At 42.2% G+C, this 26,181-nt stretch overlaps 1 protein-coding gene and 1 long non-coding RNA gene across 2 annotated transcripts; one reads left to right on the top strand and one right to left on the bottom strand.

Annotated features, from left to right (window-relative positions):
- Positions 1–355: 355 nt before the first annotated feature.
- Positions 356–1,750, bottom strand: LOC119771223. The gene is made up of 3 exons (XR_005279097.1): positions 1,462–1,750; positions 1,152–1,393; positions 356–1,088 (listed from the first exon to the last, which is right to left on the bottom strand). It is a non-coding gene; the product is annotated as an uncharacterized LOC119771223 (long non-coding RNA).
- A 3,644-nt stretch (positions 1,751–5,394) lies between these two features.
- LOC6041722 (enolase-phosphatase E1) lies at positions 5,395–26,013 on the top strand. Its single transcript, XM_038266981.1, is given in 9 exon segments — positions 5,395–5,874; positions 20,560–20,715; positions 20,772–20,908; positions 20,991–21,247; positions 21,336–21,538; positions 24,021–24,188; positions 24,190–24,544; positions 24,612–24,922; positions 24,981–26,013. Coding segments are annotated over 9 exon segments (2,244 nt in total). The 5' UTR covers positions 5,395–5,781; the 3' UTR covers positions 25,545–26,013.
- The last annotated feature ends 168 nt before the right edge of the window (positions 26,014–26,181 follow it).

Genomic DNA, 26,181 nt, shown 5'->3' with positions numbered 1-26,181 from the left:
ACCCGCACATTTTCCAGCCAAACAACCCGCACCTCAAGTGACACGGTCTAAAGAATCGCGTGCTGTTGAAAAACATCGAAAATTCTCGCAACGTTGAGTTCCAGAACACGGCTCGGTACATGCCGGCGCCGTCTCGTCTGCCACTTTCCGCCTTTCCGCAATTGCGCCTACGATCGACGGAAGTACAGATCCAGCATCGCCAACAGGAGGCCACGTGACCTAGTATCAACATTCCCTGCTGGTGGCCAACTCTAATTAATCTTTGATATCGAAAACACCAAGCGGCTTCGATGGACACGAGCCGATGGATTGGTGATTCTTGATGAATTTTTCCAGCAAAATTGTCAATAAACTAAATAAAACAAAATTATTTTTTTATTTATTCGAAACAAATCGGATGAAAGATCTAACTCGATCGACCCCACATTCCTTATGCTTCCTTGTGTGAATGTAAAAAATATTGTGAAGTCGTAAGTATGACTACGAGAAAAATGTGAAGTTGTGAACGTGATAGTGAAAAAGAATGCGAAAAGGTTAGTGTGATTAAAAAAAATGAGCGTGAAGTCAAAAATTCTGGTGAATTCGTGAAAGCGATTAAGAATGAGTTTGTGAATGATAGTGAAAACGCGAGAGTGCTTGTGAAATAGTAATCATGTTGAGGAGAAGAGTATAACTTCATGCTGTGAAGTCGTGAGTGTTTGCAAAGAAAAGTGTAAAAACGTTTTTGTGATTGGAAAGAATAGTATGAAGTCAAGATTGTGGTTGAGAAGAAAATGTGATTGGTGGGGGACTGTGAAGTCGTGACTATGAAAAAAAAAAACAGACTGTGAATAATTGGTAAGAAGGTTGATAAATTTCAGAGTGATTAAGGAAAAGAGTGTGAAGTCGTGAGTCAAGCACCATTTCGAAAGTAGGAAGCACAGCATCCGTATTCATTGGAACTGTCACGAAATTTATGCCGTGATGAGGGGATTCCTTCCGCCCATTTTGCTAAAATTCTGACGGCGTGGTCCACCACGTTCTTCCTGATAGTATTCTTCTGGATGATTGTCCCCGGCGGATTGATGATGAGAGTGTGATCCCGGTGGCTGAATAATTAATCATGATTAGTGTCGTAATTTATTTTTACAAGCTAAAATCTGCTTACTTACCCGGAAGACTCTTCAAACCGATCGCCTCCGGATGATGAAGCCCTCAAGAATCGTGACGTCCTACGTTCATCATGGTGTCCTCCTCGCCTCGCCTGACAGGGTGATGACTAACCGATGTTCCGTTCATCGGTGACCTCGGAGCGTTGCTTCGATACTCGTCGTACTGGAGTACGCGAGTGAAAAGGGACCGCTTTCGGTTACTCTGATAGTCTTCGTATTTTATGTTCACTCCAGTGCACTTGCTGGAACCAGATGCATCCGTCATCCCGCTTTCATCCGTCTCGGTTCGAACATCGTTCTTTTCACGTACTTACTGGTGCTCCGGTTACAAAACCATCCCCGCCATCAAAGCGTCTTCGGACAGCCGCGCATCTCCGGATCGAACGACGGATCGTGCTGGTTACCGAAGACACTCGGCAACGACAACAAGATTCGCAGCGCCGGTTCCTGCATCCTTCCAGGTCGGGGCACTCACACACAGGAACATAAACTGCAGAAAATTCGGCCACTGGTTGTTGCCGTTGTCGTCGATCAGATAGCGTTTTTTTGTTTATTGAATGAACTGTCAAATTTAACCGAGGTCAAAATTATACGGTGGGAACGCCGGTTCAAATTTTCGTCAATAAATTAACCAATATATTAATGGCAGCGTCAATATGTTGACGAATAGTAAAAACTTTGACTCTGTACACCCCCTAGCTATAGCTGGATTTTCTGGCATCTTCTCACGGTCATAGAGATATCCACGCGCGAAAGTGTGTTAGTTTGTAACAAAATTACACATAGACATAGGCAAATCGAGTAGATTAATTCGTCTGTCAAAATCAGCTGTGCCCTTTATTATACCACGAGCACGTGGTAAACAGCTGGTTTTTACAGACGATTGGTCTACTCGATTTGCCTATGTCTGCGTAAAAATAGTGTAAACAAAATCAGCTGCATGGAATTCAGCCAATCACAGTCGATCAAAACCAAAACAATACTTCAAATACAAATACTAACCGAGATACTAACACAGAATCGTGGTGTGCGTGAGAGAAACCGTGGAGATCTCTATAGAGATCTCCACGGTTTCTCAACTCCAAACTAACACACTCTCGCGCGTGGATAGACCTAGGGGTTCTCAATTGGAGTGAATGTTCAAGTTATTGAAAAAAATATGGATTACAATTTTGATTTTTAATCACTTCTCTGACATTAGGAATAATTGTTTGAACATGCTCGCAAATTTTTTATTCCGCCGGAAAAATATTAACAAAACTGCAGCTGGAAGGTGAGACGAAGTGAGAAGGGGAGAGGTTTTGAAATGTTTCTGCCCACATCTGGCCCGCCGCCTATTTCGTCGGTCGTTGAGCCGACGGTCGTTTCCAACCGAGTATGGTATGTATGTGTGTGAACTCCGTGTAAAAGGGTTGTCAAACTAAAAAGTGATCCCGTTCGTTTGACAACAGTTGGTGCCAAACAATCGGGGTTTGAGTGTTACATTGGGAAGCATATCTCGGATTAGTTTTCAAAAGGTCGTAAGCGCCAGTTGTCAAAAATTGAGTTTTTGGCATGGCTACACTCTTCTAACGCACTACTAACGATCTACTCGAGCAGAATTTCAAAAAAAAATAAATTTAAACAAAAATATCGCCCGCATATCGAGGTTTTTAAGCGAAGATGGCGTTCGAATGGTGAACGCCCGAAATGTCAAAATCACGCAGTGGTACCAACATTACGGAACAAGTGTGCCATGGCATGACAGCCATATTTTTTTTTAATGTTGGTGCTACTGTGCGATTTTGACATTTCGGGCGTTCACCATTCGAACGCCATCTTTGCTTAAAAACCTGGATAAAAGGTCGAATGTGCTTTTCATACGGAGAAGTCACATACGTCCTTGGTCATGCAAGGTCGTAAGTACTGATAATTTTAAAAATGTACATACGCTCATAGAAAAAGGACGTAAGTTCAGTTATACGAATATGAATACGAATACGAATACGAATATGATAAAATTATCATCAGAAAATGGGATCTAAGGGGTCCCCGAGCAAAAATTTACAATAAAAAAAATCACTAAAAGTAAAAGTGTCTATCTAATATGTTAAACTGCCTTACCCAAAGCGTTCTCAGTCTCAGATGGTAGTCCCAGATGTCCCCTACAAGCTGCAGGTCGAACCGAGTTGATATCTGGATGGACTTTTTTATTTGAGTTTGAAAATTGTGCTATTTTTTCACTAAAATGCCAATAACTCTCTTTAGATTCAACCAATTGGGATGCTCTACCCTGCATTTTGTTGCATTTTCTAAGCCCTTTCAGATGCATTTTGAATTTTGAAATTAAATTGAATTTTGCCCAAGTTACAGCCTTTTTACGATTTTTGACGTTTTTGAACCTTCAAACTTTGTGTCCCGATTTGCCCCACTTCCCGTTGACCTAGAGTGCTCATATTTTGGCCAGATGCTAGTTTTATATGTACAAACAACCACTGAAAATTTCAGGCAGATTGGTGAGGTCCAAACGACGTCCCATACAAAGTACAGATTGACAAGGCAAACAGATTGGCCAATGTTTCTGGACACCAAACGTGCTGGACACCAACCGCCCTTTACGCCCAGCAAAACTGGCAGTGTTGCAAGCGCAAAACATACGTTGCCAGTGCCGATTTATTTTGCATCGGCCAATCTGTCTCCCTCGACAATCAGTAATACAAAGGGGTATGCCCTGTTCGTAGACTCGCTCTTAAGTTGTCGCTTGAAAAATCATTTTTGAATGAAATTTCTGTTAGGTTTTCGTTAATGTTTATGCATTTTTGCATTATTTTTAGTCAACTGGAATGATACAGAAGGGAATTTTTTATTCAAACGAGGTTAGCATTTATTTTCTTTCGGAATTATTGAGCCTTTTTCATTGTTAAGTCAAGTATTCTCAGCCGCGACGGTGACGCGTCGTCGGTGGCGCCGTCAAGCGTGTCCTGCACACTCTAATTTCTTTGATGCAAGATTGTATGCAACGCACTTTTTAAGCGCAACAGTGTTTACACACAAGTTAGAGCCTAGATGTACATCTGTTCTCTGTGGTTGAACTGAAAAAATAGTATGGGGAGGTGCGAAAACGAACTCAGCAAAGTGCGATTTTCAGTTACAGTGTATGAGCCAACACGAGAGAGGGAGAATAAATCTGTCAGTTGGACCTTTCTCCTCTGCGATGTTTCTCCCAATCTCTTAAAATCGACTGCTCTCTTTGCGGGGGGTGTTGAAACGATGTTCAAAATAATAATGTTTGATTTAAATGTAGTTTAGTCATAAAATAAATAAATTTTGCCAATGGTCGTATTGTCATCCAAAAAGTCCCAAGTACAGGGACGTATGAAACAATTTGCTCATGTAAAAGGTCTAATCAACCTGGTGTGGTAAAACAAGGCTAAAAACCACATTAATTTTTAAATTTTTAATTCACTTGATATGGCAACCATAGCTTTTAGTCAAAGCAATGATTTTGACTAAAAATATGCTCTTGAAAACCAATTACATATTACTGCGGGCGTTAATAATTAGAGTTCACGCGCGGTGATACGACCGCAAGATAATAGTCGCATGACAACCGCAGAACAAATTTTTGGCTGTTGTCAAAGGATGTTTTCAGCTGACTTTTTGGAAAATATTCAAAACAAACCAAGTTGACAACCAAATCAACGCAGAATTTCAGTTCAACTTTCTGATTTTTACACTGCGGCAGTTAGGCGGCAATTATCTCCTGTCACTCACAGCGATGGAGAAACGTGATTTTATCTCGCAATAAACAATATAATTAAGAATTAAAATAATGGTCGAAAACATGTTCATCGGTTTTCCCCACTTGAGGGGTTTGGCTCTTACGACGTTTTGAAAACTAACCCAAGATATGTATTACATTTCGGATAACACTGAAACACTGAAATAAATAAGAAAGTATTGCCAAATAGACATGGAGTCCGTAATCTTCTGCTTAGCAGTTCTTACACCATTGTTAATTTGATACAAAAGATCATTCGATTATTTGTGATTATTGAACAAATTGAACGTCAGTTCACAAAATTTTACAAGAACAAATTGGTAACATTTTTCCATTCCAATTAGCAAATTCCCTCTGTATCTTGATTTCGCAGGTGTTCAGGCTGGCAACCCTTCCAAAAAGAACGCTTCAACGCGCGCGCAGCGCCCGAACACACACACAAACGCGCGCGCTCGAAACGCTTCAGCAACCCCAAGCCAACGGACGGTCGACCGCGTTCAGTCTGTAGGAAGCCATCGACCCGGTTAGACGTCCTCGCCTCTCACTCGTTCTCGTTCCATCTTTTCTCTCAGCCAAGGAGGAAAAAAAAAGAAGAAGAGTAAAAGCCAGCCCAGCTTGTGCGAAACACACACGGTTTTTTTTCTTGTGCGGTGTGAGTGAATTGAGAAGAAGAAGAAAGTTTTGCTGCTTCCTGTCCGCGCTCCGGAACCGATTACCCGGTCCCCGTCAACACTGCCAGGCGCTGAAAAGTCTACCTCCTCTTGCGGGTGTAGAATTATCGATTTTTCCCTCTGTTCCGAGCGTTTTCCTCCCGGACCAGTGAGTTTTTGCTCTTAGTGCACACACATACACACAAAAGGTGAAAAAAAGATGGCAGCCGTTACTTTCGATGAGAAAATCCTCGCCGCGAAGTCGATCATTTGCGACATCGAGGGCACCACCTCGTCCATCAGCTTCGTCAAGGTGAGTACTTCCGGTTTCGTCCGAAGAATGTGAACTTTTTTTTATTTCATTTTTGTGATTCTTTTGTCTTCGTAAAAGTTTGCTGAGCTTTTCCCCTCTTTATGACGAGAGGGGGGGTCGTAAATTTAACGGAAAACCCGTTCCGTTGCCGGCATCCGGGTAGACCCTTGCGGAACATTCCCTTAAAAAAAGACTTCAAGTAGACGTTGCTCTTGCAACAAAAATGGAGGCTTGTGCATCGTGCTCTCGATTTTTGTTTCTCGATTCTTCTCCATGATTTCTCCAACGGTCTTCTGCTGTGGTGGCTGCTGCTGCTGCCGGGACCATCGATCGCATTTGGGGCTCCGGCTCCGCCACTCTCACGTTTTGATGTCTAGCAGCAGCGCCACCAACAAAATGGTTGATCTCTTTTTTTTTCGCTGGAATTCTGCGAATAGCCTTGAATATGATTTTGTTTCTCTTTTTCCCGTTTGTTCCTTCTCATCCTTCTTTTTTTTTTGGGTAAAGGATCTAATTTACACACACACGCACGCACTCACACACAAAGGAGCATCTCTTCTGGATCATCATCAGAAAAAAAACCGGCGTTTTTTCTTCTTTGCTTGTGTGCATGCGTTTGCCACCACCTGCCCACCCGGAACAACGGCCGCCGCCGCCGCCACCGGTGGCAGTGTTGGCAGCTTTTTGCAAATCAAGAAAAATTGCGAATCAATCCAAGCAGCCTGCTAAATCAACAATCACGCGTGAGATTAATCTCCCGTTATCTGTCAGGACGGTAGAAGTTGGTAGCTGTAAAACAAACAAAAGATTAATAAGCCGGCCGGCAAACACGCTGGCAACACTGGTAAACAACTTTTTTTTGTGCTGGTGGCGGGCACACACACACACACACACCGACACATAGGGCGGATATCAAGAAAACGACGGAGTCGACGTTGCATCTGCCGTTTCTGTAGTTTTGTGAGAGTGTTTGTGTTGAAAAAGTACGCACCCGGTGTTGGCGGGTGTGTGGGGAAGGTGAGAGGAAGTGCTTTGTGTGTTGCACGGCTAGTGTTGAGGGGAGAAGGGAAATGCGGTAATTAATTTGGGGCACATTTTGGAAAGATTTTTTTTAAATTGAGGAATTTTTATCGAAAGTTTGAATTTAAAAATGGCATTTAAGTTTTATTGCCCCTAAAAAGGCCACGTGATCTATGCACGAGCCCACACTTTCAACTTCTCAAAACAGTTTTACTGTTAATACCAAATTTTGAAAATGTAGAGAATTTGCAGGCAAATTGAGCGTTTTCCTCACACTGACAGGAAGGTAGAATGCAATGCAAATTGATCACCGAATAAGCGCTTCCCTAACACGGATGTGGACTTCAAGTACCTAGCATGCCATCATCGAGTGAATGTCTTGTGAAGGAGTCATAACCAAACCGTTTCAAAACGCGCACTTTTTCATGTTTTACAGTTTGCCCAACTCGCACACTTGTTTGCGGCAAACTCGCTACAAAGGCTAAATGTATGCAGGTTGACATTAAACAAATTTTGTACAAACAAATTCAGGCAAACAAACAAAGCAAGCAAACTGACAAAAAGTGTGAGTTTGTTTGCTGTAGTGTTATAGCTTTTTGACTCTCGCTGAGCTAAACTAATTTGAAAACAGTTACGCCGTAGACATAAAAATTAATAGTGATAAAGCAGCGTGCGCTTCTGGATTGGCAAAAAACAATGGGACGACGACACCAAGGGACGTTGGATGCATTCCATACGACCTAAGGTGCAAAGAAAAGCCTGGTTCAAGGGAATGTACTTGACGTGTGGATTCATCAGAACGATGTCCCGCCTTATGTCGAACCATTACTCGTCCAAGGCTCTTTATCGTATCAACATGAGTGATACGACCTTATGCGACTGTGGCCAGGGTTATCAGGACATCGACTATCTCGTTTGGGCGTGTCCAGATCACCATGTTCACAGAATTAAGTTGAAAGATACCCTCAGGGACCGAGGAAGACCACCAGAAATCCCGATGCGAGACGCGTTATCTCAACTAGACCTTGATGTTCTCTATCCGATCTATCATTTCCTCTTAGATTCCAAAATATCCTTTTAGTTTTTCTTCAGGTTGTTTTCCTCCAGTTAGTTTTCCTTCAGTTAGTATAACTCGCCTTCACACAAAGCCGTCGTTTCTGGTTTGCACCGGAAGCAAAGCAAGATCGCCCCAGCAGCTGGACACCGAGTTGCGGCTGAGGACAAAAGCAAGGGCCAGCAGAGCCAATCAAGACCCCTACACAATCCACCTTCCCTTCCCACGCCTTGTCTTTTAACATCAATCCCTTCCCTACTAACCCCGAGTAGGCCGCTGGTAATCGGCTCCCCTCCCACTAACATTTACACACAAGATCCGCTGTAATTATTCTTAGCATTAAGAACAATGTAATTACAGAAGCCGACTCGATCCTAACCAGGTCCCAGTACCGAAAAGGACCTAATAAAAGTTTATGAAAAAAAAACATAATTTATCTGAGTTAAAGGATGTATCAGACTATGACAAACAAACTCGCAAACAAACTTTTTGGCAGTTTGCCTGCATTTGTGAGCAGAATCGTCAGCATGCATACGTTTGGCTTTGTTTGCGAGTTTGGCAAACTGTCAAACACAAAAAGTGCAATCTTGTTTGTTTGTTTGCCATAGTCTATTACCTCCTTAAGTAAATATCAAGACATCTCCTATTTAGAAGTTCCTGTGCTATTATGAGATACCTTCATAAACTTTGTAAAATATTTGCAACGACCTTATGAGCGTTTAAAAACATAAGTGCAGCCAGAGTTTTTTTTTCTCTTTTTGGAATGCAACTCTAGAGAGCGTTCTTTTAGTTCGTAACGCAGTTTCGGTTTGTCGATAGTACAGAAAATCAAGGCCAAAATTCTCGAAGATTCAAGTGACATGTCAAGACCAATATTGTCGGAGTTGCAGGTTCAGGTTGGACTGAGGTGGCATGCTTATTAATTTAGCGCCGCTCCATACCCTCAGTGACGTGATGGAAACAAGGGCGCCTATGCGAAGTGTCCATACACCCGCTACAAATTTTCGGCGCTTGGGGAGCGTAACCATTTTGCTCTATGCGCCGGTATTTGTAGCACTAAAATTCGTGTAAAAAAATCACGTGGGTGTTTGCAGGTACGGTAATAACCCTAGTTTTTCGTCGTTTTTTCCCCCAGAGACATGAAGAGAACAGGGGCGTCTATGCGAAGTGTCCTTGCACATGTTACAAATTCAGTGTATTCATTGAATATGTCTACAAAATTTCACGTGAGAATTTTCTATTCCCCGATTAAAATTCACTTTGCCCAACCGGCACATTGCTGCACACACCGGTACACCGGATATCTAAACAGTGTAGAAGAAGACTACAGAGGGGTAAAAAAATGCAAACTAAACTACTATGTACCGTTAATTTTCGAGCACCACCACTAGCTTTCGCCGCCATCTCTTTCCCCGGGTTGGCGTCAACACCGCCACCGCACCGTGTACTTCTGCTGTGGTGGACCAAGTTTCTTCGTCATACATAAATGTATGAACGGCATCCTAACGGTCACTTTTCTCTCTGATTCATTGCGCTGGAGGGGGGAGGCTTATCTGGGCGAGTTTTGAAAAATGAAAGTACTTCCGCGAGCTCGCGAGCGAATGAATGAATGTGATGTAATTGTATTAACTGCAATTTAAAGTTCGTTTGGTGGGTGGTAAGCGAAGAAACTGTCCAAAGGTTGTGTTTGTGTGATGGTTCAGAATTTCCATCAACAAGACGACGAACCTCAGAAAGAGCCACCGAGAAGAGCGCCAACAACATCCACCTTTCTTGGCGTTTCCGATCCTCCTCGCCCTGGAATGATGAAGGTGGAATGGGGTTCTTCACATCGGCACAAGTCCCCGTCCCCCGATATGGGGATGGCGAAACGCAAACGGCAACACACAATCTCATACAGCTACATTAGATGAAGAGTTCTGTAGTAACATTTCAAAAGGTCTTACGAGAATGTGATATCAATCAACTACGTTTGATTTTGAGAATCGAGCTATGAAATAACTTGAAAATACAATAAAATTCGGAAAGCCCTTTTCGAATGTTCGCCTAGCAGCTGGAATGGATCCGGAGAGGACGCCCATTTCGGTCCTGTAGAAGCTCTATGTGTGTGTGTGTGTGCTGGTTCGTATTGTCGGGCTGGAAATAATTTATGTGAACACGGTATTGTTAATTAACTTTCGAGTGGAGGAGAAGTGTTGAGTGCCGCCTGCTTCCAACTCCTCGAGTTTCGATCGTAACTCCAGCCTCAACACAAACCATAAAAACATCTGCCTTCTAGAGAAAAGCATGAAGGGCCTGCTGGTTAAAATGGAACGAGCAAAAAGGGTGGCAATGACATCTTTGTACAGAGTCTAAATCGCTCAAGAAATTATGTTCAAGGTCTTCCGTAGATCCGGGATTACCCTGCAATTAAAAATCCCTTGCTCAAACATCCCAATTATCCTCACACACCACGTGGTGGTGGTCTAATCTGCTTAAGAAAACTAAACTAAAGCAAACCCCCGAAAAAGAGATCCTTTTTGTGAAACGATCCTACCTGCAGAAATCGACACCTTTTTCCGGGTCCTCCTCTCTGTTACACCCTTCTAAGCTGCTGCGCGTAGGTTGTTGTTCAGCATCTCAGCAGCAGCAGCATGCTGGCTGGTGGTGACTCCCAAGAAAAAGACCGGCCGGCCGGCTTTTTATCTCTGCCTGCTAAATCGTCTCCGGTCTGGAACCGGTTTTTTCTTCTTCTCCGTTTCTGTTGCCGCGGGGCGTCGCACTCTGGGGCTCGCGTTGTGCTTATGCTTTTGTGTGATGCTGCTGCTAAACCATGTTTCTGCAAGGGGTCTGAAAAAATTAAAATCTTCAATTTTTCTGCGAGCATAATTTCGAGAACATCACGAACTCTGATTAGTTCTTTAAGGTTGTTCGCTGAAACGTTAGCCAAAGGCTCATAACTTGAGATTTTTTTTATAAAATCAAAAATGTTGCAATGTTGTTATGTCGTAAACATAACCGTAATGCCAAAGACTTCTTGGTAATAGGTCCAGTGTTAATGCTACAACGATAACCATCATGACGAAGAACTTTAGATACTTGAATGGCACGTACCGAGAAGAAAAAGGGTGTTTCATCTTCAGGCGTTTAATCCCTAACACGAATTTGAACTAGTCACAAGTAGTGCCTAAATTGCATCAGACACATTCTCTAGTATACTGCCGTTCTACGCATAATTGTCCCATGTTCAAAAAAGTGCAACTGAGAAAAACGCGACTGAAATTTTTCGACCGATTTCGGTGTTTCTACGCATAATTGTCCCGTGGATTCCTATTCGCCCTATGTGTTCCTAATCACCCCAGTTAGCAAGTTATCACCCTTATTTTTGATCCTCCTGCTACACTACAGGTAAACAAGAAATAATGTTTCGTAAAACTAATGATTCCGTGTAAGAAAATACTTGGTGGGACAATTATGCGTAGAAATACAACGGTGGGACAAACAGACTTGGTGTTGTTTTTAATGAGTTTCCGAACAAAGTACCAGATTTTACGTGTTTTTCTTAAAGTACACATCAGACTAAACTTAAAAATGTCATAAAGTCAAAATCGTCCAAAACTGACATGGGACAATTATGCTTAGAACGGCAGTATACCAGTGGGAAAATTTTAAAATCTTAATTTAATGGAGAAATAAATATTGTGAATGAATTCTGTATATTTTAAGGCTTGTAAAACCAACTTTTACAAACATTCAAAGATTTATAACCTTGACTTTTGACGCAAGTGAAATATAAACTCCACTAAACCGAAGTATCGTGTTTTCAGGCAAAAAAAAAAAAACATCTCAAAACCATCTCCGGAAACCCGAATTATCTCCGGTGGTCAGGAACCATTTTTCCAAAGCTGATCATATCCGGAAAATAGGATAAATTTTCCCTTGGATTCAACTGGGTAGATTAAGGATTTCCGTGACGTTACAATGCAAGAAATAAACAGTTTTTGCTTAAATGTTTATAGGCACACTATAAATGGTTAGGCGCGCTTATACTTGCATCAAACCCTACGTAATGTACCACCCCCGGCCGAGTTAAAATGCGTAACCGGAAAAGAAGGTGTGCATGCCTGGCACGAACACTCAAAGCGTGTTCTAGCGTGTTGCTCGTACTGACTCAGAGCAAGGGTGAGATGTAGGTGTAAGGGCAGTGCGTGTTCGTCGGGAACCTGGTCGGGTCAAGGCCCGTTCTTACACTGAAAATTGCGAATTGCGAATAAAATTTTAGTTCTACAACCCCAGTTTAGTCAAATTTGAGATTGCCTATTAATAAGGCTACCAACTCTTGCTGAGCAAAAATCCGTATCCGAGTTTTTTTTTATTGAAAAGGTCCTATAACATGTGAAACCCAACAGTTTATAGGACCTTTAAAAAAAACTCTAGATTTGTTAATTCAAATGTTCAAATGTTTTCACAAGTTTAAGAAAGCCTTTGGAAATGGATAAAAATATTTAGTAAGGTCATATTGATAATCAAGTTTGAACTGAGGAAACCCTGGAAAACTCTCCCTTTTTAAATCAAACTTACAGAAAAATAAAAATTTCCAGTTATCAAAAGCTTCGACCAAATCAAAAAAGCAAAAAAGCACAGCAATCCACTTTTACGACACCCGGGTCTTTTGTGGTCTCTGTTGCAAGTTTCTGCTCATTTCTAGGCGTCCGAAGGTTTTGTGTGATGAGTCACCCAAAACCTCTTTTACGCAAATCAAAAAAGCAATTCAATGATTAAAAAGTTGTTAAAATTCCGTACAAATCCGTATTATGCGTAAAATTCCCTACAAAAATTCCGGCCTGTTAAAAATCCGCGAAGAGGTTCGAAAATCCGTATGGTAAGGAAAAAATCCGTACAGTTGGTAACCTTACCTATTAAAATAAAATGCATTTTTCCAATATTGCATCAAATCATTTTAGCGTAGTTTACTGCCGTTCTACGCATAATTGTCCCATGTAATTTTTTGACGATTTTGACTTAATGACATTTTAGTTTAGTTTGACTTGTACTTTAAAAAAAAAACACAAAATCTGGTACTATGTTCGGAAACTCATCAAAAACAACGCCAAGTCCCACCAAGTATTATCTTACGGGACCATCCATAAACCACGTGGACACTTTTTTGGGAATCCTCCCTAAAGTGTCCACGTGGTTTATGGATGGTCCCTACACGGAATCATTAGTTTTATGAAGTTAACCTGTTGTATAGTAAGAGAATCACAAATAAGGGTGATAAACTGCTAAAGGGGGCGATTAGGCACACATAGGGCGAATAGGAACCTGCGGGACAATTATGCGTAGGAACACAAAAATCGGTCGAAAAATTTCAATCGCGTTTTTTTCAGTTCTGGAGCTTTTTTTTAAAAAAAAGGTCCAATAAACCAATTTTCTAGTTTTTGCTTTTTGGGTGTTTTTAAAACCGCCTTGAGTCAGGGTTAATATTAATAGGTATTAATTGAGTCAGAGGTAACGTCATGATTCGAATTCCCGGACGCTTCGAAACCCGGACACTTCATCTTGTTTCATCAATTATTTGGATATAAGTTCGCATTATGAATGTCAAAACTGTGTTATTTGATGAATTCCAACATCAACTTTCATTTAAAGTTTGTTTGAACGCTGTAGTTAATGCCAAAACAATCAAATACAATAAAATCATAAGTTTACCAAAAATGCGAAACATTTCACTAGAAATATTTCATAGGCGTTCGAAGCACCGGGAAAGCAAAGCAGAAATTTATGTTTTCGATTTCCTTAAATTCTAGCAAATTTTTATATAACCTATCGATTGTTAATAGCTTATTTGAGACCTAAAGAATGCCATTCACTAACATTTCAGTACAAATTTGTGCGATTCATAAGTAAAATCGAGTGTTCGGAATTCGAAGCAAAAGTGTCCGGATTTCGAATCAGTTTTTATCATTGTTCGGGATTCGAAGCACAACAAGTCATTTTAGTTTTAAAATTCTGATGAAAAATTGTTAGAAAAGACATATTTTGCATGTATTTTCTTGAAACTGACTGTTTATGCTACGTCCTGATGATATTTCTACATTTCCAACTTTTTACATGATTTTTTGCCAGCTATAACAAAAATGATATGCTACTAAATGTCCGGATTTCGAATCATGACGTTATTAAAAACACACAAAAAGCAAAAACTGAAAATTTGGTTCACCGGACCTTTTTTTTTTAAAAAAAAACTTCAGAGTTGCACTTTTTTGAACATGGGACAATTATGCGTAAAACAGCAGTTTAGAGGTTATACCCAATATAGACAATCAAAAATTATTCGAGGTCTTCAGATAATCGTGTCTGGACTGTAAACTGAAAAAATAAACGTCAAACCGTTGTAACGTCACGGAAGAATGTGTCATCAATTTTTACTCTAATCATGAACTTCCCAAACACAGATGTGAACTTCAAGTACAGTAGTTGTTCGGTAACTGGGCTGAAAACGTAGCCCAGTAACCGAATGTTGCTCGTTAACTGGGCTGAACAAAAAATAACGAGGGAACCACCGATGCATAATATTTTCCAGATGAAATACAAAATGAATACTGAGTTCTTTTGAAATCTTATCCGGAAAAAGTGTTAGGTGAAATTCTCGTATGTTTGGCAGGTTACTTGCTCCTAACTCCATCCATTTAAACAACTTATTGTGCCGGGACCCGTGGTGTAGGGGTAAACGTTTTGGTTTTTATCTGTTTTGAGTCCTTTATCGTCTTTTTGCGCTTTCTAAAAGTTCCAAGGAACAACTTTGATTCGTCAAATATTAAAAATGATACAGAATTTATAATACCGCCGCTCATCTGGCAACCAACAGCTTGCTTGGTTGTATGAGCGTCGCGACGCCCTCTTCAATGTTTTCTGCAGGAGCAGCAAGTGCTGCCAAAAGAGCGGTAATGCATTTTTTTTCAGGCAGAATGGCCCGCCTAAGTAAAATGCGTCAAAAAAACCAAAGAAAAACATACAAATTTATGAATTCAGTGGGGTAGGCTTATGCTTGGGGATGTTCCCTTCAATGTTGTATACTTGGTTGATGAAAACGTTTAGCTTAAAACTATTTTTGGGCAACTTAAAAAAAAAAGTTTTTTTCGGCATCTTTTCCAGGGTGCGGGGCAGAATGGGCCACCTTCGAAAACAAGCCATTTTGTCTAATAAAACGTTGAAAGGAGATAATAAATGATCAAACGAACCTTTCCAACAGTCACTTACCAAAACAAACATTTTTGAAAATAGTTTTAATATGATGAAATAAGACACTATTTTTACAAATAAGCATCAAAACAACTAAAAATCCGATTTAATCCCACCAGGGTTGAGATAAATCCTTTCTTACTAAAGAATTTAACTTCTTTCAATTCATAACATCGACTTGATACAAAAAATCTTATGATGAAAGCAAGGTATTATTAATGATGTGTTTTCCAAAAGAAATTGAAAGCGCAATTTTCACCAAAAGAATATTTTTAATCGTACAAATTCTTAATCAAACAAGCGTTTATGACAAACGCGAGCATAGCAAGCATCCCATGGGCCAAAGACGACGCACACTGCGGTTTTAGTTGTCGAGTTTTGGTACGAGCCCAAAAACCGAACAAAGCAGGCGCAAAGCAAAATCGAGTTAACCGCACAGTGGGAAGCTTGCCATTCAGCATCTACGAAAGTGAGAGAGCCAGAGATAGCTATTTTTACAACCGCATCACTACACACTCAACCGCGAAAACCTTAGGTAGATAGCCAATGCCGTTGCGAACATTGAAAACTTTGAAAACGATATAAAGCTTAGAAGCTTAGAAAGCTCCTATTGGAATCCAATGAACTCTGTTAAATAACCATACGAAATCACGACAAAATGAAGCCTACATGTTACATGTTACATGTTGAAGGAAACATCGGTAGACAAGCTACTACAAACGAGTATAAGTCGAGCCAAAACATATATGCGCCAGCATTCAAGCGCCAGTATTCGAAGCTCAACTTGACAACATGGCGACGAAGCGTCGAAAATCAATGCAGTGTGATTTTTTGGCGATTTTTCCGATTAATATTCATGCTGTATCGTCTTATTTACGAAGATGAAAATGACGTCCAGCCATTCCAGCGAAAAATGTTGGCGAAGGTCACCAGGTGGGCTTTTACCTTTTTTTAGGGATTTTTTTTTCTTATGGTAGGTTAATCAAACGGTTCTAACTCCAGAACCATATTATGAATCTGGATGAAAATTTGGGAGGTTGAAGAGCTCGAAAAATGCAATTTTTGAGTTAAAAAAAAGACATGAAAATGAAAATTTTTACCATATTTTCATTTGAAAACTGTGTATTTTGTTAAAAAGTCTGTCCACATCCGCAAACAGATGGATATTTCGAAATTTGAGCGGCAACTCGCCCAGGTTCAGCACACTAGCTTTCATCTGCATTCAGAAGAATCAAAATCGGATTCAGGGGAGCTGAGAACGACGCGACACAAAATTTGGCAAAATTTTACAACATACGAACATCACTCGAACCCCACGGAATTTATTTCTCAAAATTCGAGGGTTCTGTCAAGATGAATCGATAGAGCGTCGAAAATCAATGCAGTGTGATTTTTTGCGACTTTTTCGATCAATATTCATGCTGTATCGCCTTATTCACGAAGATGAAAATGACGTCCAGCCATAAAGTAAAACCTATACCTTTCTTTAGTAAGAAAGGCAAAAATCAACTAATGTTGCATTAAACGTGATTTGTGAACCTACCAGGAGCGATATAATCCATTTAACCAAAATTTCATAACTTTTGAATGTTTTTATAAGGCAGGAAAAGGGCGGTCCATTCTGCCCCCAAGTGGATTTTAATTTAACACTTCCACCACCAAGCCTCTAAATGATTAGAAGGTTCCGTTGGTTTGTTAGCTCTTGGTAATATTATAAACATTGAACAAACTTTTTCAAACAATGTACCTTTCGAGAAAGCTTATTTAAGAACCTCGAAATAAACAACATTTGCGTGGTTTTGTCAATAAATTTACATTTTTGCTCATAATTCGAAAAATACAATGAAATCAAAAGTGGTTTTCGGTGTGGTGATGTTGTTTGACGTCCTATATAAGACTCTTGCTTTACAGTTGGTTGAAATCCATTCTAAAGCCCAAAATCAAGGGTGGCCCATTCTGCCACCCCTGTCCCCACAGTCCAGACTAGATTATCTTGCCATCTTCCATTTGCCACAACTTTTCCCAACTAAACTCTAAATATGCACAGTTTTTCAAAAATTCGGCTGGTTTACAAAAGGCGCTTAGGACCTACTGCAAACTAACCCGAGAGTTCAGAGTTATTCGATGAAAAGTCTCGCACACCCATAAAAGCTCTTCACCCAACTCAGCGAGAAAGTACACCACCGCAACGCAAACAACATAAAAAGGCTCCACCATGCCCACAACATAAAAAAAACCCCAAGCTCCAACGACCCCTGGCCAGATCTGCGCGCGCGCGCGTGTGTGTGTGTGCACACGGAACACAACCCGGCACTCGAGGGGAAGCGGCTATCCACAATGTTAGTTCTTCGCTGCCGCCTCCCCGGGTCTAAAAATAGACTAACCGGTGAAAACCTGTTTTTTCAGCGCACTAGCGCAATTGTGTGCGCTGCTTCTTTTTTTCCTGCTGGTAGTGTGGTGGCCCTTAGCTTTGGCTGGGTCGACCCAAGAAGGTCCGACATTCCGCGCCGATAGACGCCAACGACTTCCAGATATGTTTTTTTTTAGCTTGCAGAGTTCAACGATCACACGGCGTGAAAAGAAGGTGGTTAGATTTCGCGAAAGGGATCAGCTCGCTTTCGGGAGCAAAGTTTAGGGTTACTGCGCGCAAAATGTAATCGGAAGCTTAGAAAACCTGATCCGTGTGCAAATCCTTGGCGAACGGCCAAATTTTGGACTTCTTTGTTGGTTCTGCCTGGTTGCTCCGAGACTCAAACTGACCACAAAGTTCCGTGAAACATTTTTGAATGAATTTGCGTTTTAGGGTCAACTTACCAACGTTGGTCCGGCTGGGAAGCCTGTCAAGATCTTGCCACGAATGATCACAACATTGTGGTGCCGGACCCTAGAGAAGCGACGTCGGGTTTAATTTATGGGTTCTTGGTAGAACGAACGACGATTCTCTCTTTCGCTTCACGTTTTTCGGTTCCAGACGATGCGTGAAGAACCAGTGCAAACTCCGCGTCCAAGGTCAGCGACGAATTGCGCCTCGTGTGGTAAAAGTTTGCGCGACTGAACTTGATTTTTTTTTTACAAAATTTACGCAGAAACATAATAAAACATGCAATTTTGGACTGTCGATGCCTCCCAAGCTTCGATGCTATGAGATGGACTGGTTTGATCGTGTAAAAACGTGCCTTCACAACGACGGTGTCTTTGAATTGTGTGAACGTTCAACATCTTTCAACTTAAATAACCGTCGGTGTGCCTTTCGAGCTGCAATGCTACGAATTAGGATGAAATACGCGAAAAAAAAAAAAACAAAAAAATCACTTTTGAGTAGTTTACAGCTCATAAAAAAGCTCAACAATAAAAAATAAGACATTTTTTTTGTGATTCGATTATCTGAAGTTTTGATTATCCGACTATTATCGAGTCTGGACTGTATTCAAATTTGGGATGTTTGAAAAGAAAAAAAAAATAGTCGAGTCTGGACTGTATCGGAAAATATATGCTGTGCATATTTCAGTAAATTTATCTCGATCAGATTTAAATAGAAGAAATTAAATCTCAAATCTGAACACATAAATCACAAATGCAGCCAGTTCGGTGAAAGCATGATAAAATGTCTTGTGATTAGATTACACCTCAAGCTTTTTTCTTATCATACATAACAACTGCAGTACATTCGAGAAAATCCAAAAATGTGTTAAAAAATGTAAGCGGCCAGCCCTACTGTGTTGTGTTTGCCGAAGAGAGGATTCTGAGTATCGTGTTAGCAGCAGTGCCGGGATGTTGGATTTTTGTGGTGTTCTTTTTGTGCTGTATTTTCGTTGAGTAATTTGTGTTTTATGTGCTTGTGTAATTTTAATTGTGATTTTCAAAGCCCTTTTCTATAACAACGTTGCTCGCAAGGCACGGCGTCGGGTAGATTGTGTGTACATTTTTCGAATAAGGTTTTATTTTTTACGGTGAAAACCCCATTTCTATGTAATGCTCGAATGCTGAGTGATTTTGTGCGTTAACCAGAAAGACCTCCCCAATAGCTTCGTTGCTCGGAAGGCTCGCCGACGGGTCTGTTATGAAAGTCCTCTTCATAGCATCGTAGCTCGGGAGGCATCGAAAAGTCAATACCTTATCCTACTAACCCAAAAAATATTAATCACGTGATGCTTGAAGGAGATGCTGTGGATTCAACGGTCTCATGCGGTATCAACAGGTATATAGCGAAAAGCTGCATGCTTGATGAGTCTGCAACTTCAACTATCGGACAAACATTTCAACCTTTCGTTGAACTGCAGGCTTCTCGGGAGGGCGCCGGTATTGACTAATAAAGTAGGGATCTTTAGAGGTTAAACAGTGAACGGCGTCGCTATTTTTAGGCCACGTTTTCCACTTTTTCTCCATCGAAACCGACTACTTTATCGACTTCATTTTGCTGGGCGAGATAGGACGCCGTCTATTTTTAGACGATGACTCAGCACATTTCCACACTTGCACTTCAAAAAACCAGATGCCAGCACGATGTAACGCCACGTCCCTACGCTCATGCTCAAATCTGGAGTTTTTTTTTTTAAAAAAAGGTCCAATAAACCAAATGTTCAGTTTTTGCTTTTTGGGTGTTTTTTAATACCCCTGACTCAGGGCGGTTTCAAAAACACTCAAAAAGCAGAAATGTGTTAAAAAAAGGTAAGCGGCCAGCCCTACTGTGTTATGTTTACCGAAGAGAGGATTCTGAGAACGGAATACATTTCACAGAATCTACAAGGGAGGATGGCTGCGTGGACATACTGTATGAAACGCAACTTTTAAAAGAATACTTAACTGGTTGTATTTTTAGCTTCACCACAAAATTTAGTTGATTTTAATGATGTGTATTCATTTCAAATCTCATACAATGTGGATAGACGCAAATTCTAGGCAAATTCCTGAGATTCCAGGACAGACTGAAAATCCATTAGTAGCTAATCAAACATATTGCGCCTAATTTTACTAGCTTTTAGCAGAACCGTAATCAACAAGATTTGAATAATATTTGGAGCGGATTTTTGCGGCATCGTGACCGATGTCAAGTGCATTTCCATTACCACCACTCGAACCTAACTTGGTCGTAAACATGTTGTGGAATTCGGAAATACCTAAGTAAAGTCGCCAACAATTTTGATTTCCCCCCCAAAATGCACCTTCCTCTAATGTAGTACAATCTCCTGCCCAAGTGTGCCACACGTGCCGCTCTGGCACAAGTGCCTTAAAACGTTCCACTTGAAGATCGGTTCCGTTATTCACTGCTGGCGCGTGCGTCTTCTCCGCTGCTCAACAAACTTTTACGAAGGCAGTTTCTCCCCCCCACTCAACTCATCTCTACCCAGCTATTGATGCTAATGGATTCCGTTTCTCTCCAATTCCAGGACACTTTGTTCCCGTACGCGCTGAAGAACGTCGAGGAGTACCTGAAGGCGAACTGGAACGAGGACGCGACCAAGACGGTGGTGGCCGCGCTGCGCGAGCAGGCCGACGAGGACAAGAAGGCTGAGGTCGAGGGCGCTCTGACGATCCCCGCCGGGGTAAGGCTCTCCACTGTTTCAATGTTGAACTTGTCTTAAACGTTTTGTTTGCGCAGGACTCAGAGGACATCATCCCGGACATTGTCAAGTACGTCGAGTGGCAGACGTCCCGGGATGCCAAGACTGGCTCGCTCAAGACCCTGCAGGGTCTGGTCTGGGCCAAGGGCTACAAGGACGGTTCGATCAAGGGACAGTAAGTGTGGAGTGCTCGAGTCTTGTGTTTTGGATTGGTGAAGTCATCACGCGTTTGTGCTTTTCTTTTTCTCACTGTGTAGCGTCTACGATGACGTCTCGAAGGCGCTGGAGCAGTGGACCGAGGGCGGTCGCAAGATCTACGTCTACTCGAGCGGCAGCGTGGACGCCCAGAAGATGCTGTTCGAGCACAGCGAGCAGGGCGATCTGGTAAAGTATCTGGCCGGCCACTACGACACCAAGATCGGCGCCAAGACCGAGAAGGACAGCTACGAGGCGATCCTGAAGAACATCGAGGCCACCGCCGAGGAGGCCCTCTTCCTGACCGACGTCGTCGCCGGTAAGTTGGGGGTTGGGTTCGCGGTGGGGTTGAGACGTGGTTTCTAACGTTGGCCTTCGTTTGGGTTCTGCTTGTTTCGTTCGTACAGAGGCCAAGGCTGCCAAGGAGGCTGGTTTGAACGTGGTCGTGCTGGAGAGACCCGGCAACGCCGAGCTGTCCGAGGATGACCGCAAGGAGTTCACCGTGGTCAAGTCCTTTGCCGACATCCCGCTCGAGTCGATCGTCGAGTCGGCCAACGGTGCCGGCGCCAAGCGCAAGATTGACGAGGCCCAGGAAGAGGACGAAGCTCAGGTATATCCCAATAAGCACTAAATATTTCTTATTCTTTCCATTATTTCTAAACGCACATAATTTGACAAAATTGTATGTGGTACTAGTAATGTTGGACGCTACATTTAGATGGTAATGGTAACTGAAAAGTTTTGACGTAGTTAAAGTTTGATCGGTCATCAGAAAGTGAATTTTGTATCAGTAAGATCCCACCCCACCCCTCTCACCACCCCGTACAAAGAAATCACATTAAACACACACATACACACACACATTTTACACGAAGTAAGACACTGAACAACAACAAATTGACGTTGAACTCTCTGGACTGTGGAAGAACAGAAAAAGAACTCGTTCTCGTCACAAATTCGTCGTCGTCGTCGTTGTTGAGAGCAATCGAAACATCCACCTGATTTACACCAACTTTTATATATGCTTAGGTACTTATTTTTTTCGTTCGCTTTTCGTTTGTGAAACGACTTACATTTACTCTGCGAAACCCACCCCCAACTTTTTTTCACAACGATCTTTTTCAAGAGAATCACGAAATATCAATCTCCAGTATCACAATCAAATCAAAGTGAATTATTTCTATATAAGAGAAGGAGAGAGCAAAATTGATGTTTAGCAAAAAGGTAAACAAACACACACACACACACACACAAACATAAACAAACAACAAAGGGGAAGCTAATTCCGACCTCTAGTACAACTCTACATTTAATGTTACATTTAGACTCGTGTGAGAAAAGGAGAAAAACGAATAAGTATTGTCTACAATAAAGAAACAAAAATTAACTAACACAATTGCAGCAATTGAGTGTACTTAGTATTATAGTAAACAAACGATATCTCAAAGGTTGATGTTACTAAGAAGAAAAAAAATCGTCAAAAAGCAAACTTCTCTCGTAATGTCCACTTTGATGAAGCAAACGTAAGAGGAAAACAAAGGCCAAGAAGTGAGTGTTTGGAAGCCTTTTGAATAAAAACTACCCACTTGTTTACTCCTGGATAAACAAAGCAAACAAACAAAAAAAGAGAAAATAAATAAAGAATTTCGATGGATTGATTCGGGCGGGCTCTTTTTAAAGGTGCGGGCGCGAGCGCGCGCCTCAAACGAAATAAAGAAACGAAAAAAGTAGAAATCTCAAAAATTCTGCGAGCGCAGCGCGCGCGCTTGCACCCCTCGAAAAAAAAAGAGCCAGAATCGATGCATCGAAAGATTTGCCAACAGAACAACCAATCGGTCTCGTGTTTATTCAAAATTTCGCTCTCTCTCGGTCAAGTCGGTGTCGCCGTCGTCGTTGCGTCGTTTTGCTCTGTTGCTTTGTGTCGTTTTGTTTCGCTCTTGGCGTCTCGCATAATTGGGTGATTCTCGTTGTTGAGCGCAACAAATTAAACCGAAAATACTGCTCACACTTACAAACGAACGCACACACGTACACATACACTAGGACGCGGGGACACTCTTTTGTTTTCTTCTCGTGATGTGAAAAAGTTCTTTTCCAAGTCGCTTAATTCTAATCATCAAAAAAAAAAACATGCCATTTTGTCACCATCACCATCAACAGATAAAAAAACATGCTTTTATTTCGGGTCATCTAACAGAATGTATCTTTTTATTCTACTGTCTTCTATATGATCTGCTCTGCCTCTGAAACGCAACCTTCACCTCGGGGGGACTTTTGTTGTGCTTGGTCGGGGAAATGCTCATTTCAGCGAAAGTAGATCATTTCTGTACTTAGTTATCTAACCTAAGAATAATCGCAGTCAAAAACGCTCAAAAAAAGTATGCAAATTAAAGAAATCCGATCTTGGTTTTGGGGGAACGCGAAACAGTCAAAAACGCACGTTTGTAATACTTCTTATCATTTTCGCGGGAATTGACAGTTTTGTTGATGATAAGAGTGCGATTTGTTGCGTTTGACTGCGCCTTTCTCCGCTACAAGTTCGATAAAATTGTTCTGAAATGTAAGAGAAAAAAGAATACTGATAAAGAGTAAAAATCTCACCGTTTTGCGCTTGTACTTGAAACGTGATAATTATCACATTCGAGCAAAGCCGTCCAGAAAAATGCGTCAAAACAAGTCAAAAAAAAAAGTCGATCGAAGTTTGAAGACCCAATCGCAAAAACAAAGCAATCGCGCGAAAAAAGTACGAACGAGCCAAGTCCAGAAGACCCAAACACTCTCCTCTCACTTTTTTTCTTCAACTCTCTCTTTCTGCCTCTCCCTTCAACTCTGAACTTGCTCTTGTTTTGGTTTTTGTCTTGGCTAAGAAAGGTCGAAAGCCACCTAGCGGCAAATACGGAAGCTTTCGCCTAGTCGAGACACCCACCTGCTGTGGGGGCTGCCATCTGTAGTATTTTCGCACACTGCGTGCACGCACGCAGTGGGAAGTATTGTAATTCAGTGCCAACTAGATTCGATTTAAGTTTTAAATTTTGAAAAATGTTTCAGCAAAAATTTAAAACATATTTTTTTTATTCTAATCAATTTAACAGCCCCCCACCAAGGTCGTAAAGAAGGACGAAAACGGCGATGCCGCCGCCAAAAAGGACGAGACCGCCAAGGTGGACGAACCTGCTGCCAAGGCGACGAACGGTGATGCCGCTGCCAAGGAAGAAGCCGCCGCTCCCGCTGAAGAGAAGATGGAAGTTGACGAAGCTGCTGCTGCCGCACCACCAGCTGTTGCTGCCGAGGAAAAGAAAGAAACGGAAGAAGCCAAACCAGAAACAGAAAGTAACCGAAAAGACTGAAAGCACTGCGGCGGAGAAGAAGGAAGAGGACAAGAAGGAGGAAGTCGCCGAAAGCAAGGAAGCTGCTCCCAAGGAGGTCGTTGCTGAGGAAGCGAAGAAGGAAGAGGAAGTCAAGGCGGCGGCACCAGCTGAGGAGGTGAAGAAGGTCGAGGAACCGGTGCCAGCTGAAGCGAAGAAGGTGGTTGAGGAGGAAAAGATGGAGGTCGATGGGGGTGCCGAGGCGGTCGCCGAGGAGAAGGAAGCGGAGAAAAAGGAAGAGGACAAAGCTGGTGAGTTTAACTTGGATAAAACCTGCAAGATTGTTAGAAATAATCAAAACTTTTTTTCGATTTTCAGCTGAACCAGCTGCCGAGAAGAAGCCCGCCGAGGAGGCGGTCGTAACTTCGACCGAGGAGCCCGCCAAGGAAGAGCCGAAGGTGGAGTCGTCCACAGCGGAGGCGGAACCGGCCAAGGAGAAGCCAGCTGAAGCCGAGGCCAAGGCAGCCCCAGCGGAAACGACGAAAGCTGAGGTCGTCGAGAAGCCGGCAGAAACTCCTGCCGCCGAGTCGATGGAAACGGATTCCGAACCGTCCGCTGACAAGGAAGCCGAGGCCAAGCCGGAAGCGAAGCTCGTTGAGGAGGTGAAGAAGGCGGAAGCCGAGAAAAAGGTGGGTTTGGTTGATAGGAGGCGAACTGGACCAAAATTGACTGTCTCTTTTCAAACAGGTTGAAGCGGAAAAGAAGCCTGCCGAGTCCGAGGCCGAAGCTAAGGAGGTGGCCACCAAGCCTGTCGAGGAGACCAAGGGCGAAGAAACAACTACGGCTGGACCGGTTGAGGAAATCGCTGTTGAGGCCAAGGAGGACGCCGCCAAGCCGGAGGAGAAAAAGTCTGACGCCGATGAGGTTTCCACAACGACCACCACCACCAGCACAGAATCAAAGACGGAGAATGGCACCCACGAAAACGGCGTGTCCAAGGAGGCTACGCCAGTCAACGGCAAGGAAGAGTCCCGAGTGCCGGAGAACGGTGAGGCTGAACCGGCGGCGGAGGCCGTAGTCACATCCAACGGCAACGGCAAACACGAAGAAAAGGGCGACAGCGACAAGGAGAACGACACGGCCACATCCAACACCACGGAGGAACCGGCGGCCAACGGTAACGGTGTCGAGAATGGTTCCACAACCAGCAGCACCACCACCCCCGCTCCGGACGCAGCCGCCGAAATCAAGTCAAAGAAGGTGATCGACTCGAGCACCACCCCCACGCCCCCGATCGAGGCGGAATCGTAAATTGTCGTGTCTCCTCTTAAGATTACAAATCACCGTTGATAAGTAGGTAAAAACAGAGAGCTGTAGAGAGTGCGTTTTGATGCTTCTTAAAACAAGTAAGAAAACCACACAGAAAGAGAGAGAGTAACGCAATGCAACTTTGCATGCTTGGAGAAGAACAGAAAAAAAAAACAGAACGTAATTACAATTTTTATATAAATATTTATATTATAACAGGACAGGCAAACAGACCCAACTAACCCCTCTCAACGTAGCAAACACACACAGTGAATCTTCCCAACTTTTCTCTCGGTTTAAGTACGTAAAGTAGCAGCTGCCAATTCACCCTCCATCAGAAAACGCGCGATATACCATTTTTTTAAAGATGTTAGAAAACAATGGCGAATTTTACTCACGCGAATATACTGTTAGCGCATTGTTTACCGCCCAGGAACATTTACACATTCATACACGAACACACACAAAAAAACACGTTTAAAAAGGGAGCGAACTTGATCCTCGTAATTATCGTTAGCGACTTATTCTTTTTAAATTCTTGACTCAAAGATGTTCATGATTCTAGTATTTCTTTTTGTAATTGTTTACTTAACCGTTGTGGTGCACACACAAACACACACACACCTTCTACACTAGCGAA

This window comes from Culex quinquefasciatus, chromosome 1 (genome assembly GCF_015732765.1).
Source record: "Culex quinquefasciatus strain JHB chromosome 1, VPISU_Cqui_1.0_pri_paternal, whole genome shotgun sequence".
Taxonomy (NCBI): domain Eukaryota; kingdom Metazoa; phylum Arthropoda; class Insecta; order Diptera; family Culicidae; genus Culex; species Culex quinquefasciatus.
The sequence above is the reverse complement of the archived record's forward strand: the minus strand, read 5'-3'. Positions and strand labels throughout refer to the sequence as shown.